At 44.0% G+C, this 17,209-nt stretch overlaps 1 protein-coding gene across 5 annotated transcripts in view; it reads left to right on the top strand.

Moving 5' to 3' along the window:
* Positions 1-17,209, top strand: part of LOC119919621 (telomere repeats-binding bouquet formation protein 1-like) — a 43,925-nt gene that overhangs the window by 7,725 nt on the left and 18,991 nt on the right. For all 5 annotated transcript variants that reach the window (XM_038740187.1, XM_038740185.1, XM_038740184.1 and 2 more), the window contains 8 exons: positions 1,990-2,097; positions 3,810-3,938; positions 4,841-4,972; positions 9,641-9,701; positions 9,801-9,916; positions 10,080-10,202; positions 13,340-13,492; positions 15,052-15,183. In XM_038740187.1, the coding sequence (XP_038596115.1) occupies positions 1,990-2,097; positions 3,810-3,938; positions 4,841-4,972; positions 9,641-9,701; positions 9,801-9,916; positions 10,080-10,202; positions 13,340-13,492; positions 15,052-15,183 (954 nt within the window). The remainder of the gene's footprint in view (positions 1-1,989; positions 2,098-3,809; positions 3,939-4,840; positions 4,973-9,640; positions 9,702-9,800; positions 9,917-10,079; positions 10,203-13,339; positions 13,493-15,051; positions 15,184-17,209) is intronic.

The following is a 17,209-nucleotide window of genomic DNA, read 5'->3' as shown; positions in this document are numbered from 1 at the left end:
AACTGGGCTGGTATCCCAGTTTTAGGGAGCCTTGTAGTGTGGCCCTCCACTACTATAAGCAGTTCCTTCAAGCACGTTCTCTGTCCTGAAGTCTCAGGACCAAGACATATCGAGTGTTGGCAGTGGGAGTCCCCATGATCAAATTATACTGTAATTCCCCTTTGGAGCAAAGGTGAAGCACTTTCTGACTTCAGTCAAACAGTGGTTGGCTACTGAGTCTCTGCTGTGCCTGGCACGTTGACTTCAGGTCTGTGTTGCTGTGTGGTGGAGTTGATTAGAGGGGTAGTGGGTTGTGCTGCACCAGCCATGCTTAGGTTCCTACCGGAGCATGGAGGGCAACTAGTGAGTAGGAGGGCAAGGTGTCAGCCCATGACTAAGTGAATGCAAAGGTTTTTATATTCAGGCCCTACTGATGGCCAAATTGACCACGGCACAGTTCCAGCACTCAGTTGGCACTTAATGATAATGATAATATTAATAATGATAACTGTGGCATTTGTTTAGTGCTTACTGTGTGCCAGGCACTGCACTAAGTGCTAGGGAGGATTCAGGCAAATCGAATTGGGCACAGTAGCCACTGCGGTCTTCTCTGCCCAAGCTACCACTATTTTACAATCAATCAATCAATCAATCAATCGTATTTATTAAGTGCTTACTGTGTGCAGAGCATTGTACTAAGCGCTTGGGAAGTACAAGTTAAAGTTAACTTGTTAACAAGTTACAGGTTCCTCCTGAGCCTGTCCACCTAGTGAAGTACACTTGGTGGTTTTTTGTTTGCCAAACTTTCCCCAGTGATGGCCTAGCCTGGCCCCAACCGTCAAAGCCGGGACTAGAACCCAGGTCTCCTGCTTCCCAGAATCAGGCTCTTTCCACAGGACCAACAACAGGACTGGGAGCAGGAAGTATAGAGCTGTATCAGGACCATATAGCTGAGAAAATAGTGGAATGTGCAAATTAAAATATACATCTGTATGTGCACGGAGATACTTTAGGGAATGAGTGGCTGCTAAGGATAAAGGATCTGTAATCATCAACGGCTACTTACCTTCTGCAGAAAACAAATGGTGTTTATTCAGGGGACAACCTCCCTGTTGAAATGGAGCAAAGCAGGGGGGCAGCGAAGTTCATGTTAATGGGGATACCCTGAAGGAAGATGATAGAGAAACCATTTTCCCAAGCAGGGAAGTTAGGTTGTCATTATTGTATCCCTGCTGTTTCAGATTCAGGGAAAATGATCAGACTTATCTTTTCAGAAGAAAGACTAGTCCACTGCATCCCCAGGAAGCCCACCATTTTTTAATTTTTTTTTGTAGTTGCTGATCGTTCCTTGCACCTTATCCTCTCAACTCAACTACCTGTCCTTCCTAATCTATTGGACCCCCTCTCCTCATCTTCACCCTCAAATGCTCACTGTGGGCAGGGAGAGTGTCTTTTTATCATTGTAGTGTACTCTCCCAAGCACTCAGTACAGTGCTCTGCACACAGTAAGTGCTCAATAAATACGATTGAATGAATACATGAATTTACCTCCATTCTCAGTTCTAGTCCCTCGATATCCTCCATCCTCTCTTGAGCTTATTTTCCCCTCCACATACACAAACACCTAGCCCCTTACCAGTTAGCCTCACTCAAGATCTCACTCAAAGCCCTCTATGCTTCTGTGTATAAATCTAAGAGATCAGTTAAAGCCATTTTAAAGACAGAAAAATGACTGCTTTCTGTGCTTTTCGATTGAATTTGGGAACAGAATGTATTACATCATTTCATAATACCAGTTGTGGAGCAGTTATTTTCCTAAAAGATGGAGTCCTGCAGTTCAGGAGGACTCTTTATTTGTGTATTTTCTGTTTCTCTCGGAGAGATTATGCAAGTGGAAAAATAACTCCAAATGTTAAAAGATTCATTTTTAATGGGGAAAGGAGGTACAGCCTTCTGTAACTGTATTTTTTTGTTTGTCTGTTGTTTTTGTTTCTTTGTCTTTTGAAACAGCTCATACTGATCTGGACATAATGCTGCAGCGTGCTGAACAGAATCTAAATAACTTTCCTGTTCTACAGCAGTCTTTGTTGTCAATCATTTCAATTTGTGATGGAAACAGTAAGATGATTCACTGAAATTTGATCTGGGGTTCTCTTTTACATTGTGAGATCTTATGATGCAAAAATGTAAAATTATTTTCAAAGTTGGTGGTGGAATAGGTCATTTTCTTGCCTCTGCAAAAAAGTTTTTTGACATTGAATAAGTGGGAACACGAGGGCTTTTGTCTGTAGGAATCTGGGGTAAAGGAAGATTGCGAGCCCCAGGAGGGACCGGTACTATTCCCAATTTTGTGTCTGCCCCAGGACTTCCACAATTTTCAGTCCCGAGTAAACACTTAGCAAAGACCATTATTATTATTCCGAAGGAATGGAGTATATGTTCTTCTGTTAAATGGGAAGGGGTGACAGTAGAGTCAATAGTTTCAAGAAAGCAAGCACCTATGTTTGTAGGGATGTCAAAGAGGTGTCCTAGAGGTGAGAATTGGCCTCCACAGGCTTTCACCCAATCACGATAAGCGCTCAATCCATATGGTTGAATGAATAATAATAATAAAGGATGTTTTTTGTTAAGCAATTACTATGTGCAAAGCACTGTTCTAAGTGCTGGGAGGATACAATCAATCAATCAATCAATCGTATTTATTGAGCGCTTACTATGTGCAGAGCACTGTACTAAGCGCTTGGGAAGTACAAATTGGCAACATATAGAGACAGTCCCTACCCAACAGTGGGCTCACAGTCTAAAAGGGGGAGACAGAGAACAAAACCAAACATACTAACAAAATAAATAGAATAGATATGTACAAGTAAAATAAATAAATAAATAAATAGAGTGATAAATATGTACAAACATATATACATATATACAGGTGCTGTGGGGAAGGGAAGGAGGTAAGATGGGGGGGATGGAGAGGGGGACGAGGGGGAGAGGAAGGAAGGGGCTCAGTCTGGGAAGGCCTCTTGGAGGAGGTGAGCTCTCAGCAGGGCCTTGAAGGGAGGAAGAGAGCTGGCTTGGTGGATGGGCAGAGGGAGGGCATTCCAGGCCCGGGGGATGACGTGGGCCGGGGGTCGATGGCGGGACAGGCGAGAACGAGGTACGGTGAGGATATTAGCGGCGGAGGAGAGGAGGGTGCGGGCTGGGCTGTAGAAGGAGAGAAGGGAGGTGAGGTAGGAGGGGGCGAGGTGATGGAGAGCCTTGAAGCCCAGGGTGAGGAGTTTCTGCCTGATGCGCAGATTGATTGGTAGCCACTGGAGATTTTTGAGGAGGGGAGTAACATGCCCAGAGAGTTTCTGGACAAAGACAATCCGGGCAGCAGCATGAAGTATGGATTGAAGTGGGGAGAGACACGAGGATGGGAGATCAGAGAGAAGGCTGATGCAGTAGTCCAGACGGGATAGGATGAGAGCTTGAACGAGAAGGGTAGTGGTGTGGATGGAGAGGAAAGGGTGGATCTTGGCAATGTTTTGGAGCTGAGACCAGCAGGTTTTGGTGACGGCTTGGATGTGAGGGGTGAACGAGAGAGCGGAGTCGAGGATGACACCAAGGTTGCGGGCTTGTGAGACGGGAAGGATGGTAGTGTCGTCAATAGAGATGGGAAAGTCAGGGAGAGGGCAGGGTTTGGGAGGGAAGACAAGGAGTTCAGTCTTGGACATGTAGCATCTAGCATGTAGTGGGCGCTCAATGAATGCCATCATTTGATTGATTGCCCTATTCATCCGAATAATTTGGAAACCTTGTTTAATCTTTCATTTTGTTTGCAAATGCCGCAGCCAATGCAGGGGTTCATTTTCACTGTATCGGTGGTTTGTCGACTCTCCGTAATCTTGCCAGATCAGATGTGCCCAGCACGATAAAAGAAGCCCTCCTGTACACCCTAGGATCTCTATCCGACGTTAATTGTAAGATAGATCGTTTTATTTATCACTCATTGCACACTAATACACCTGCAGAACCGTTTTAGTCTTCTTTTCCATATTTTCCACCATTTTGAATTTATGTTTAATCCAAACAAATAAGTAAATTAAACTAAATAATCCATCAGATTTCTGTGTGATTTATTGACAGTCAATAAATACTCATCACCAACGCAGTCTTTATGTGTAAGTTACTTGAACTGAAACTGAAACTTTAATCTGTCGAACCAAACTGATCATTAAGCTTCAAAAGCATTGTGGTTATTCATCTGAATACAGTTCCACATAGCTCAAACCCCAAATGATTAGAAATGATTTTCACTGTAGAACTGATAACTTCATAATTATGTGATAACTAGAATTCATTGCTAGCTCCTTATACTGTTCCCTGTACGTGTAAAGTTATTGAAGGGGTGTAGAAAAACAGTCTCGATGTCATGTTCCCCATTGTTTTCCAGAATAGTATTTGGATTCTCAGTTTGGAAATTGATTTTTTTCTTTTCTCGTGTGTGGTTTGCTTACCACAGAAAATTATTTTAATGTGTTACCACTCTGTAGGATTTTTAATTTTCTGTGAGAGTGAGGGTGGGGAGCTGTTTTCTCCAGGTGACTTCCTTTTTGTGGGTGGAAGGACACAGTTTTGAGTAAGATTTATGTGCTCCTGGTGTCGAAGGAATCGCCCAGTTCTATTGGAATATATTGGAACAAATGACTCATTTGTTCTGGATCATGGTAGCATTGGCCTTATACAAATGCACAGTTCAGTTGGAGCCACACAAAAGATTAGGTCCATTTTCCAAGGTGCAAATATGTAACCTATTGAATTTATTTTAAAAAATATTTTGTGCTTTTACTCACCATTCTTATGGCTTTTGTTCTTCTTTCAGCCTTTTGTCAGAAAAGTCTCTGTATTCATCAATATTTTGAGGAAATAATGAGTTATATAGTGGATAAGAAGTCCAGGTTGGAGTTGCAAATGATTTCTGTCTGCTGTCTATTTGCCCTGGTTTCAAAGAACGGTAAGTGAGGATTCTCCATGGAGAATGATCTCCATAGAACATGAATATTTTGTTTTCTGTTTTATTTTATCCCTGTATTAGAGCAGTTCTCAACCCCTTTGATCAAATCTCTACTTCAGTCATCCTGAATTTGTCTTACCTTGCCTTGAGGCATCATCCTCCTTACTGACCTCGTTGCTTCATGTCTCTCCTCAATCCAATCCATACTTCACTCTGCTGCCCGGATCATTTTTCTAGGAAAACTTTCAGTCCAGATTTCCCCACTCCTCAAAAACCTCCAGTGATTGCCCATCTACCTCTGCATCAAACAGAAGGTTCTTACCATAGGCTTTAAAGCTCTCAATCACCTTGCTCCCTCCTATCTTACATATCCCAAACTAGCTCTCTTCCTCCCTTCAAAACCCTATTGAGAGCTCACCTCCTCCGGGAGGCCTTCCCAGACTGAGCCCCCCTTTTTTTCCTCTCCTCCTCCTCCTCCCCTCCCCATCACCTCCCCCCTGCCCTGCCCCCTTCCCCTCCCCACAGCACTTGTATATATTTGTACATATTCATTACTCTATTTTATTTTTACATATTTATTACTCTGTTTTATTAATGATGTACACATAGCTATACTTGTATTTATTCTGAAGGTATTGACACCTGTCTACTTGTTTTGTTTTGTTGTCTGTCTCCCACTTCTAGACTGTGAGCCCGTTGTTGGGTAGGGACCGTCTCTATATGTTGTCGACTTGTACTTCCCAAGTGCTTAGTACAGTGCTCTGCACACAGTCAGCGCTCAATAAATACGATTGACTGACAGAATGAATGAATCTTAACCTCACCAATTTCCCACTACTACCCGGCACGTTCACTTTTCTCCTCCAATGCCAAGCTACTTACTGTAGCTCGATCTTGTCTATCTTGCCTCTACCCCTCGCCCACATCCTGCCTCTGGCCTGGAACTCCCTCCCGCTTTCTATCCGATAGACGACCACTCTCCCAACCTTCAAAGCCTTACTGAAATCATATCTCCTAAGAGAGGCCTTCCCTAACTACACCCTCATTTCTCTTACTCCCTCTCCCTTTTGCATTCATTCATTCATTCAGTCATATTTATTGAGCACTTACTGTGTGCAGTGCACTGTTCTAAGCACTTGGGAAGTACAAATCAGTGACATAGGATAGAGATGGTCCCTACCCAACAACAAGCTCACAGTCTAGAAGGGGGAGACAGATAAAACAAAACAAGTAGACAGGCATCAATACCATCAGAATAAATAGAATTATAGCTATATGCACAGCTATATATATATATAGCTATATTTGTTAAGCATGTACTATGTGCCAAGCACTGTTCTAAGCACTGGGGTGGCTACAATAATAATAGTAATGATGGTATTTGTTAAGCACTTACTATGTGCCAAGCACGGTTCTAAGTGCTGGGGTAGATCCAAGGTAATCAGAAGGTCCCACTTGGAGCTCACAGTCTTCAGCCCCATTTTCCAGATGAGGTAACTGAGGCCCAGAGAAGTCAAGTGACTGGCCCAAAGTCACACAGCAGACAAGTGGCGGAGCTGGGATTAGAACCCATGACCCCTGACTCCCAAGCCAGGGCTCTGTCCACTGAGGTATGGTGCTTCTCTAGTAGAAGGTGATGGGGTTGCCCCCCATGGGGCTCCCAGTCTGAGAAGCAGCATGGCTCAACAGAAAAGAGCATGGGCTCTGGAGTCAAAGGTCATGGGTTCAAATCCCAGCTCCACCAATTGTCAGCTGTGTGACTTTGGGCAAGTCGCTTCACTTCTCTGTGCCTCAGTTACCTCATCTGTAAAATGGGGATTAAGAGTGAGTGCCCCCTGTGGGACATCCTGATGACGTTGTGACCTCCCCAGCGCTTAGAACAGTGCTTTGCACATAGTAAGTGCTTAATAAAAGCCATCATTATTATTATTATTATTATTCCTATTTTCCAGATGAGGTGAGTGAGGCCCAGAGCAGGGCAGTGACTTGGTCAAGGCGACACAGCAGCCAGGGGGCGGGACGGGGCTGCCACCACTGCCACTCCCTGGATGTGGCTGCGGCATCATCCTTGCACTTGGACTTGCACCCTTTATTCACTCCACCCAGAGCCCAACAGAAGATACAATAATAATAATAATAATAACTATGACATTTGTTAAGCCCTTACTATGTGCCAAGCACTGTTCTGAGCACTGGGGTAGATACAGGGTAATCAGATTGTCCCACATGGGGCTCACAGTCTTCATCCCTATTTTACAGATGAGGTAATTGAGGGACAGAGAAGTTAAGTGGCTTTACACAAGGTCACACAGCAGACAAGTGGCAGAGCCGGGATTAGAACCCACATCCTCTGACTCCCAAGCCCGTGCTCTTGCCACTAAGCCACGCTGCTTCTCCTAGGCTTCTCCAAGACTTGTACACATCCGGGCAGGAAACTCATCTACGAACTCTGTTATATAGTACTCTCCCAAGCACTTAGTACAGTGTGCTGTGCACAGTCAGCGCTCAATAAATACGATTGATATCTATAAATTTTTAATGTCTGTCTCCCTCCCCCCCCCCCCCAGATATTAAGCTCCTAATAGATAGGGTAGGGAACACTTCTACCAACTCTTTTTAATTGTATTTTTCCAAGTGCTTAATTCAGTGCTCTACACGTAGTAAGTGGGCAATAAATATCGTTGATTAATTGATTATCTGTAATTTCTTTTACTGTCTGTCTCCCCCAGTGGATTGTAAGCTCCTTAATAATACAAATAATAATTGTGGTATTTGTCAAGTGCTTACAGTGTGACAAGCACTGGTCTAAGGCCTGGGGTGGATACAAGATAATTGGGTTGGACACAGTCCCTGTCCTACCCGGGGCTCACAGTCTTAATTCCAGCATGGCTCAGTGGAAAGACCACGGACTTGGAAGTCAGGGGCCATGGGTTCTAATCCCAGCCCCGCCACTTGTCAGCTGTGTGACTTTGGGCAAGTCACTTAACGTCTCTGGGTCTCAGTTCCCTCATCTGTAAAATGGGGATTAAGACTGTGAGCCCCCACGTGGGACAACCTTGATTAACTTGTATCCCCCCCAGCGCTTAGAACAGTGCTTGGCACATAGTAAGCACTTAACAAATACCAACATTGTTATCATTATCATTATTAATTCCCATTTTGCAGATGAGGTAACTGAGGAACAGAGAACTGAAGTGATTTGCCCAAGGTCACACAGCAGGCACGGGACAGAGCCGGGATTAGAACCCAGGTCCTTCTGACTCCCAGGTCCATGCTCCATCCACTAGACAGTGCTGCTTCTGTCCTCCTGGAGCAACTCTGTCTTGTACTCTCCCAAGCGCTTAGTGAGTACTCTGCACACCTTAAGCGCTTAATAAACACCATTGATTGACTGATTGATTATAGTGCTTTTGAGTGTAATGTTCAGGTGGCTCATTGCCTAGGTTATTTTCTTGGACTCATACAATTTGTAAGTAACTTGAAATTCTAAGTAGATGATCAGAAGATCAGAAATCAGTTTCCCTCTTTCAGTACCTTTTGATTCAGAACCATATGCAAAATGAGCTTTTTCGTGTATTAAAAAATTAGATCTGCTGTTGCTCTATCAGTGTCTGTCACTGAGTGCCATATATTTCCTGTCATTCAGGGATGCAACGTGGCCTGGGGGAAAGAGCACAGGCCTGGGAGCCAGAGGACCTAGGTTCCAGTCCTGGCTCTGGCACTGGTCTGTTGCGTGACCTCGGGCAAGTCACTTAACTTCTTTGGTCCTGAATTTCTTCTTCATCTGTAAAATGGGGATTAAATATCCATTCTCCCTCCCACTTAGACTGTGAACCCCATGTGGGACAGGGACTGTGTCCAACCTGATGATCTTGTATCTACCCCAATGCTTAGTACAGTGCTTAGCACATAGTAATTGCTTAATAAAGAAACAGCATGGCTCAGTGGAAAGAACACGGGATTGGGAGCCAGAGGTCATGGGTTCTAATCCCATTTCTGCCACTTGTCATCTGTGTGACTTTGGGCAAGTCATGTAACTTCTCTGTGCCTCAGTTCCCTCATGCGTAAAATGGGGATTAAGACTGGGAGCCCCACGTGGGACAACCTGATCACCTCGTATCCCCACCCAGCGCTTAGAACAGTGCTTCGCACAAAGTAAGCACTTAACAAATGCCATCGTTATTGTTATTGTTATTATTAATAAATACCATCATTATTAGGATCTATTGCCAGTCCTCATTTTTTTTCCACAAGTGCTAAGATGAGAAGCAGCGTGGCTTAGTGGAAAGAGCCCAGGTTTGGAAGTCAGAGGTCAGGGATTGTAATCCCAGCTCTGCCATTTGTCAGCTGTGTGACTGTGGGCAAGTCACTTAACTTGTCTGGGCCTCAGTTACCTCATCTGTAAAATGGGGATTAAGACTGTGAGCTCCACGTGGGACAGCCTGATTACCTTGTATCTATTCCAGTGCTTAGAACAGTGCCTGGCGCATACTAAGTGCTTCACCAATGCCAGCATTATTATTATCATGATTATTATTATCATCATCATGAACTACATGCTAAGTGCTGATAAGTGCTAACATCAAACAACTGTTAGAGAGTGTTGAATCCCTGAAGACTTACATAAATAACTAAGATGATATCTTTTCAATTTTTGGTTACTTTTAGGGATTGGACAAATAACCTTGAGAGAATCAGGCTGTTTTCCTGTTCTGAAGAGGTTATTCAGGTAAACAAATAGCAAACTAGGCTTCCGTTAAGATAGTAAATACTAAACATTTGAGAATTTTAAAACATTTTGACCGCTTTATTGCTTGTTTCCTCATAGTGCAACTATTGTGAGATCTGAGATTGATTTCTCGGATGAAACCTTTAAGAAGAAGTATCACCTGTGGTATGCAGTGTGCAATACCTTGAGTGCCTCGCTCACTCGTCCTCGAAATAGTAAGGATCTTACATTTGCAACTGTATTTGTGGCATTGGATATGAGCATAACAAAAATGGGAAACTAAGTGAATTGCTGACAGCTGATTTGAGTTTTTTCAGTAGACTACCAGTGCCAAGTCCAACTTTGACCTGATTCAGTTTTGTTTTCTCTTCGTGTCAGAGGAAAATCAGGACGTTTGCTTCTCCATTTTGCCAGATGCCTTGGCCATGATAGAAACATATATGACCCCTGAGATGGTTTGCCCTCTTTGCCTATTTGTTGGAGTCACGGTGTCAGGAAACAGTGAGTATCCACTATTTCATGATTGAGATGCCTTTAGGAAAACCACTCTGATGGTTTAACAAGTAATCAACGGTATTTGGTGAGTGCTTACTGTGTGCAGAGCACTGTACTAAGCACTTGGAAGAGTATAACACAACAGAGTTGGTAGTCAAGTTCCCTGCACACAATGAGCTTAGTGTCTAGAGAGGGACCGTAAGCTGGATAGATTTGATTGTCTCCAGTACTTAAGTTTGTTTAGGATAAACCTTACCGACATAATGGTGCCAGCTTGTCAGCGCTTTAAAAAGTACAGTGCAATGACAGAGTGTAAATGAAGTCGTTTTGAAGGGGAAGTTTCAGGGAGTTTGAAAGCAAGATGAGCTAGATGGATTTTGTCGAAAAGTCTGGATAAACCCTAAAATGGAATGCAGTCAGGGAATCGGTCCAACTTAGAGGCTTACATGAAATGATTGTGTTTTGTAAGTGGAGAAAACGCTGATTCCCAAATTACAGCTAGTGGAATTGTAGGAAAAAGACAGAGAGGGAAAATCCAAGACTTGTGAGTACAGTGAGTCAAGTGGTAAAAGGCATCATTAGCCTGTGTCCCCTTTATTTAGGGCTCATGCACCTTGAATATACCATTTTCTCATTTGCATTGAAATACAACACTTCCAACGTTTCCATCTTTCACAGGAAATATTTTAATGATGACAGTAATCAGTATGGTTCATTCATTCATTCATTCAGTCGTATTTATTGAGTGCTTACTGTGTGCAGAGCACTGTACTAAGCGCTTGGGAAGTACAAGTTGGCAACATATAGAGATGGTCCCTACCCAACAACGGGCTCACAGTCTAGAAAGGGGGGACAGACAGCAAAACAAAACATGTGGTCAGGTGTCAAGTCATCAGAATAAAGAGAAGTAAAGCTAGATGCACATCATTGACAAAATAAATAGGTTAGTAAACATGTACAAGTAAAATAAATAGAGTAATAAATCTTTACAAACATATACAGGTGCTGTGGGGAGGGGAAGGAGTTAGGGCGTGGGGATGGGGAGGGGGAGTGGAAAAAGGGGACTCAGTCTGGGAAGGCCTCCTGTAGGAGGTGAGCTCCTCATTAAGTGCTTAAAAATATGCCAAGCACTGTACTAAATGGTGGGACAGATTTGAGATCATGGGGTTCCACATGGGGCTCACTGTCTAAGTAGGAGGGAAAGCAAGTACTGAATCCCTATTTTGTAGATAAGGGAACTGAGGCACAGAAATATTAGGTGACTTGCCCAAGGCCACACAGCAGGTAAGAGGTGGAGCCAGGATTTGAACCTAGGTCCTCTGACTCCCAAGCCCGTGCTCTTTCCACTAGACCATGCTGCTTCTCATGCTTTGTGTGTTTTGCATTAAAAGCGGTTTCTAAAATAATCTGATGCCCCAGAAAATGTTAATGATGATGATGATGGCATTTGTTAAGCGCTTACTGTGTGCAAAGCACTGTTCTAAGCGCTGGGGAGGATAGAAGGTGATCAGGTTGTCCCACGGGGGGCTCACATTCTTCATCCCCATTTGACAGATGAGGGAATTGAGACCCAGAGAAGTGAAGTGACTTGCCCAAAGTCACACAGCTGACAAGTGGCGGAACCGGAATTCAATCCCACGACCTCTGACTCCCAAGCCCGGGCTCTTTCCACTGAGCCACGCTGCTTCTCATGTTAATAAGTCAACGAATGGTATTTCTCGAGTGCTTACTGTGTGCGGAGCACTTGTACTAATTGCTTGGGCAAGTATAATGCAGTAAGGTTGGTAGACACAATCCCTGCCTGCAAGGAGCTTACGGTCTACAGATGTCTGGGTAACTTCTCGATAGAGCTAGTGTTGGATTGAGGGGAATAGAGTTGGTGACTCCACCCAAGATGTGAACCTGTGGACCGGTGTCCATCTTTGGGGGGCAGTATCTGCTTTCCCCTGAGAAGGCCTCAGGGCAAGAGATGGCGAACCCCAGTTTGGATCCATCTTCTTGCTCTGTTAAACAGAACAGGGGTCTTTCCCTGTCAGGGGAGCATCGCCTAGCAGTGCAGTTCATTTGTTAGTCACCGGGAGGCTACTTGGGCAGCAAGTGGTGAAGAGACGAGGTACATGTGAAGTGGTTCCTAAGGAGATATATTGTTGATGATGATAATGATGGTATTTGTTAAAGCACTTACTATGTGCCAAGCATTGTTAGACTCTCCTATTGAGGTTTGGGCACCCCAGAAAGTAACAGAAGCATAGGCTAAAATAGGTGAATGTAAGAAACCGTCTCTATCAGTCATTCATTCGATGGTATTTATGAAATGCACGCTTAGTGTACGGAGAGCATTGTACTCGGTGCTTGTGAGTGTGCAATACGACAGAGCAGAGGCGTTCCCTGCCCACAAGGAGCTGACAGTCTAGAGGGGGAAACAGACATTGGAATAAATTATGGTGGCAAGGTGGGTGGGCAGCCAGGAGGCTGATGCAGTAGTCAAGATCTGCACTTGGATCTGCATCACCTCGCGCTTGGATTTGCTCCCTTTATTCACCCTTTCCTCAGCCCCACAGGGCTTATGTACAAATCCATATTTAATTATGTTAATGTCTGTCTTCCCCTCTCTGGACTTCAGGCTCTTTGTGGGCAGGGAACGTGTTTACCAACTCTGTTGTACTCTCCCAGCTGCTTAGTACAGTGCTCTGCACACAGTAAGGGCTCAATAAATACAATTAGTTAATAGATGTGTTTGGTCTTTGTCTCTGAACTCGACTGAATCCCAGTGGCATGCACTCTTTAAGAGCTCAATAAATACCATTGATTGAGTTGGAATTTAGAAAATTGGCAGGCTGCTAATTACAATAACAGTGAACTGATTCAGTGGGATTCTCTGATCAATAGCCTGACCTGGATCATACCATTAATTTCTGCATTTTTTTAACACGCAAGAAAAATACGTATTTAGATGCACACAGAAAAGTGCCGTTTTAACCCCAAAATCCTGTCCTAGAAATATCGACGTAGTTGTATCCATTTTGTAAATGGCTGTGAGAAATACTGATGTAAAACTAGCTTAGAGAATTGAAAGCTACAGAACAGCGATCATCCATTTGCTTGACAAAAGTATTGATGGTTCTATAACTTTATTCCTGAAGTATCCATTCAGAAATCCTTCATATCTCGTGGTGGATTGGATGTTTTGGCTAAGAGATTTACCAAGATGGCTGGAGTTTCACATCTGAATATTGGTAATGCTAAGATGGCAGTAGCGCTGACAAATGCCATCAGTGTCTCCATCGCTGATAACGGTGAGTGATTCAATTACTTGCATGGATAGGTTTCCAGTAATTCCATTTTGTATGATTGTTCCACAGTTCAGTGCGTGCTTTTATTAGAGACTTGATGTACACACAAATGCTGTGAAGGGCTTATGATGTCTTGTCATTCATATTGCCACTCTCTCTCTGGGATTACAAACTCAGTACTCTCCACCTCCTCTCACCACACCTGCTGCCTCCCTAGGTTCTGATGGGGTGCAAGATACCTCTGGGAGACCTTTGTTGGGAACAGGTCAAGACCCCTATCCCAGTCGCTCACTGACCGACCCCCCCACCCTCTCCTTCTGGCCCTGGAAGCCAGTCACCTATGAGTGGAGTTGCCATCTTGGGGCTCCGTTTCCTGTTGGTCCCTCCTCATCCACTCCCAAGGCCTTGAAAACTGTCCCAATAGTCCTAACGCTGCAGTTACCCCCGTAACTGCCCTGGGTTGGTGCTTCTGTGTCCTGTTCCCCTGAGGTAATCCTGTCCCCTCTTTTAACTCCTCTCACCTTTCTCATTGCTGTCAAAGGCACTAACTGTCCTTTCTGACCCGCCTCGCACGTAACATTGGAATCGTCTTAGGTGCCTCCTTCTCATTCTTTACCCGCATTGAATCATCACCCCTACCTGCTGATTCTCTCTTGGTGTCATATTACAAATCATCTCCTTCCTCTCCATTCCTCTGGTTACTGCTCCAACTGCGCCATGTTCCCGGTTTACCTTGACAATCTTCTTGTTGGTCAGTCAGTGCTTTTTATTGAGTGGGGATGGTGTATCTATCGTGGGAAGGAAAGGGAAAAGATCGTGACAACTAGGAATAAGAAAAATGAGCCAAAAGTGAGTTCACAAATAATAAGGAAGAAAGAAGCAATGGTACGGCTGTTGGTTGGCAGGAGTATGGAAGGCTTTGAAGATGGGGAAAGTTGTAGTTTGGCAGAATTGGAGGGGAAGGGAGGTCAAGGCAGGGGGAATGGTATGAGCTTTGGTATGGAAGCAGGAGAGCCACAAACGAGGCACAGTGAGAAAGCCAGCTTGGGGAGGAATGAAGAATGCAGGTTGGGGTCTGGTGTGAAAAGAGAGTGAGTGAGTAAGAGGGGGAGAGCTTATGGCACGCCTTGAAAGCAGTCTCTCTAGTACAAGGGGGCCCTGTGGTGTCATCGAGTGTGATAGGACAGGTAGGTGGAGGAGCCCTGTGTAATAGCACCAATGAATGCCGGGTGGAAGTATCTCATCATCCATGGCTCAGTTGGAATCAGCATGTCATAGTGACAGCATGGCTAAACCCTGGGCGGGCAGAATAGTCCCCGAGACAAGCAGCTGTGCGGCAGCACCCTCGTGCCTGATAAGAATCCATTCCTTGCCGAAGAGTGCTGTCATTGAATGGTTCTGGTTTTTGTAGAGTTTAGGGATTAATACATGGGAAGTGTTCAGAAGGCTCACAGGGAGGCAGACGTGGTCCTGAAAGATCGCTATTTAAATTTTGTTTTTCACCCTGATTCAAAATATTTGTGTCCATTATATTTATGTTTTAAAACATTTTATACTACTAGCTTCTGGAAGTGTTATTCTAGCGAAGTATCAAGTTGTGCCCAAACTTCTGACTTTGCTGCTTCTGGATAGTCTGAATTCTGCAGAAAAAACTAGCGTTCTGGTTACCCTTGGGCGTTGCATAGAGTCATGTGGTAAGTACGTGTTTTATATTGTGGGCCTGACCCTATAGTGAATAGAATGCATTTTCTACTCTTTTGTTGTGGGGGGGGAGGGTGGGGGGGTGGGACCATGTATGTAATGATAACAGTATTTAATAAGTGCTCACTCCATGCCAGGCACTGTAGTGAGCTCTGGAGTGCATACAGTCAAATCAGGGTGGACACAGTCCCTGACCCACATGGGGCTCACCATCACAATCCCCATTTTACAGATGAGGTAATTGAGACATAGAAAAGTTAAATGATTTGTGAAAAGTTAAAGGTCACACAGCAGAGAGATGGCAGAACTGGAATTAGAAGCCAGGTCCTTCTGACTCCCAGGCCCGTGCCCTGTCCACGCTACTTCTCTTACTAGGCCACACAGTTTATATACATCCTTCATTCCTGAAAAAGACATCATCACCAATCCATCAGTAGTACTTATTGAGTGCTTACTGTGTACAGAACACTGTACTAAGCACTTGGGAGGGTAGACACATTCCCTGCCAATGAAGTTCACCTGCGGGTGTGATTGAAAACTTGTTTCACTAGTGTTCTCCTGATTCGAACATCACAATTCCTCTCTAGGAAAGACATTACGATGCTTCCTGTGATCAGGGTCAGTGATTTTTTCACAATGTCGAGATATAGAACTTCCTAGAGAAATAAAGACCATAAAGGTGTTCATGATTAAAAGGTCAAAAAATGTACTTTATTAATTTCAGGGGGTTCTGTTGTGTTGTTGCTATACCAGCTGCATGTCCATAGTGAGCAGATCCAAAGGAATGTGCCAATGATTTGAAGTTAGGTTTACAAATGATTTGCTCAAAAGGAAACATCACAATATTACGTTATTCATTCATTCAGTTGTATTTATTGAGTGGTTACTGTGTGCAGAGCACTGTACTAAGTGCTTGGGAAGTACAAATCGGCAACATATAGAGACGTTATCATTCGGCAACTTACTGAATGCCAATGGAATTTTCCTAAGCTCTTGGTTAGATGTGCCGTGACTCACTGATTGCTTATTTGTTTATATTTCTGCGGTGTTTGATTTGTTGTCACAGAAGTCATTTGGAAGACAGTTTAAAGAGTAACATTTACTTATCTCTAAGTCCAACAATTTGGAAAGATTTGGGAGGCAAGTTCTAGTTATAAAAATCAATTCAGCGGTACTTTTGATCCCTTGCTAGATGATGATAATAATAATGATAATAACTCTCTTGATGGTGAAGCACTTACTGTATACCTTTCTCTGTTCCTAAGCCCTGAGGTGGCAACCAGATATTCATGTCAGACACAGTCACTGTCCCACATGGAGCTCCCAGTCTAAAAAGCGCCGTGACCTAGTGGAAAGAGCTAGGGACTGGGAGGCAGAGGACTTGTGTGTTCTAATCCTAGCTCTACCACTTGTCTGCTGTGTAAACGTGGTCAAATCACTTAACTTCTCTTAGACCGTGAATCCCATGTGGTGCCTGATTATCTCGAACCTATCCTAGTACTTAATTCAGTGCTTTATCCATAGTAAGTTCTTAGCAAATACCACATTTATCATTATTATTAGTATTATTATTGTTATTGTTGTTGTTAAGTAGGAGGGGAAACGGGTTTTGAATCCCCTTCTTACGGATGAGGGAACTGAGGCCCAGAGAAGTGAAGTGACTAGCCAGCCCATAGTTCCCCAGCAAGCAAGTGGTGGAGACAGAAGTAGAGCCCAGGTCCTCTGAATCCCTGGCCCATGCTCTTTCCACTAGGCCACTTGGCTTCTCTAGAACCAAACCTTTAATGTATATTAGCCGATCACGGCGTTAAAATGACCTGAGTCATTTACTCTTTCCCCCATGGTGCACGTGGGGAAACTGCAGGGAAGAAGGTAGGTTTCGATGTCAATAGTTGAGCCCAAGGCAGAACTCTGACTGTCACTGCTCCTAAGGTCTGGGTCCGCAAGGGCAGCTGGAAATGTTTTTGAGCCAAATATCTCTTGTATCCGCCAATTCATTCTGCCATCTAGAAAACTTTT

This window comes from Tachyglossus aculeatus, chromosome X1 (genome assembly GCF_015852505.1).
Source record: "Tachyglossus aculeatus isolate mTacAcu1 chromosome X1, mTacAcu1.pri, whole genome shotgun sequence".
Lineage (NCBI taxonomy): Eukaryota > Metazoa > Chordata > Mammalia > Monotremata > Tachyglossidae > Tachyglossus > Tachyglossus aculeatus.
The sequence above is the reverse complement of the archived record's forward strand: the minus strand, read 5'-3'. Positions and strand labels throughout refer to the sequence as shown.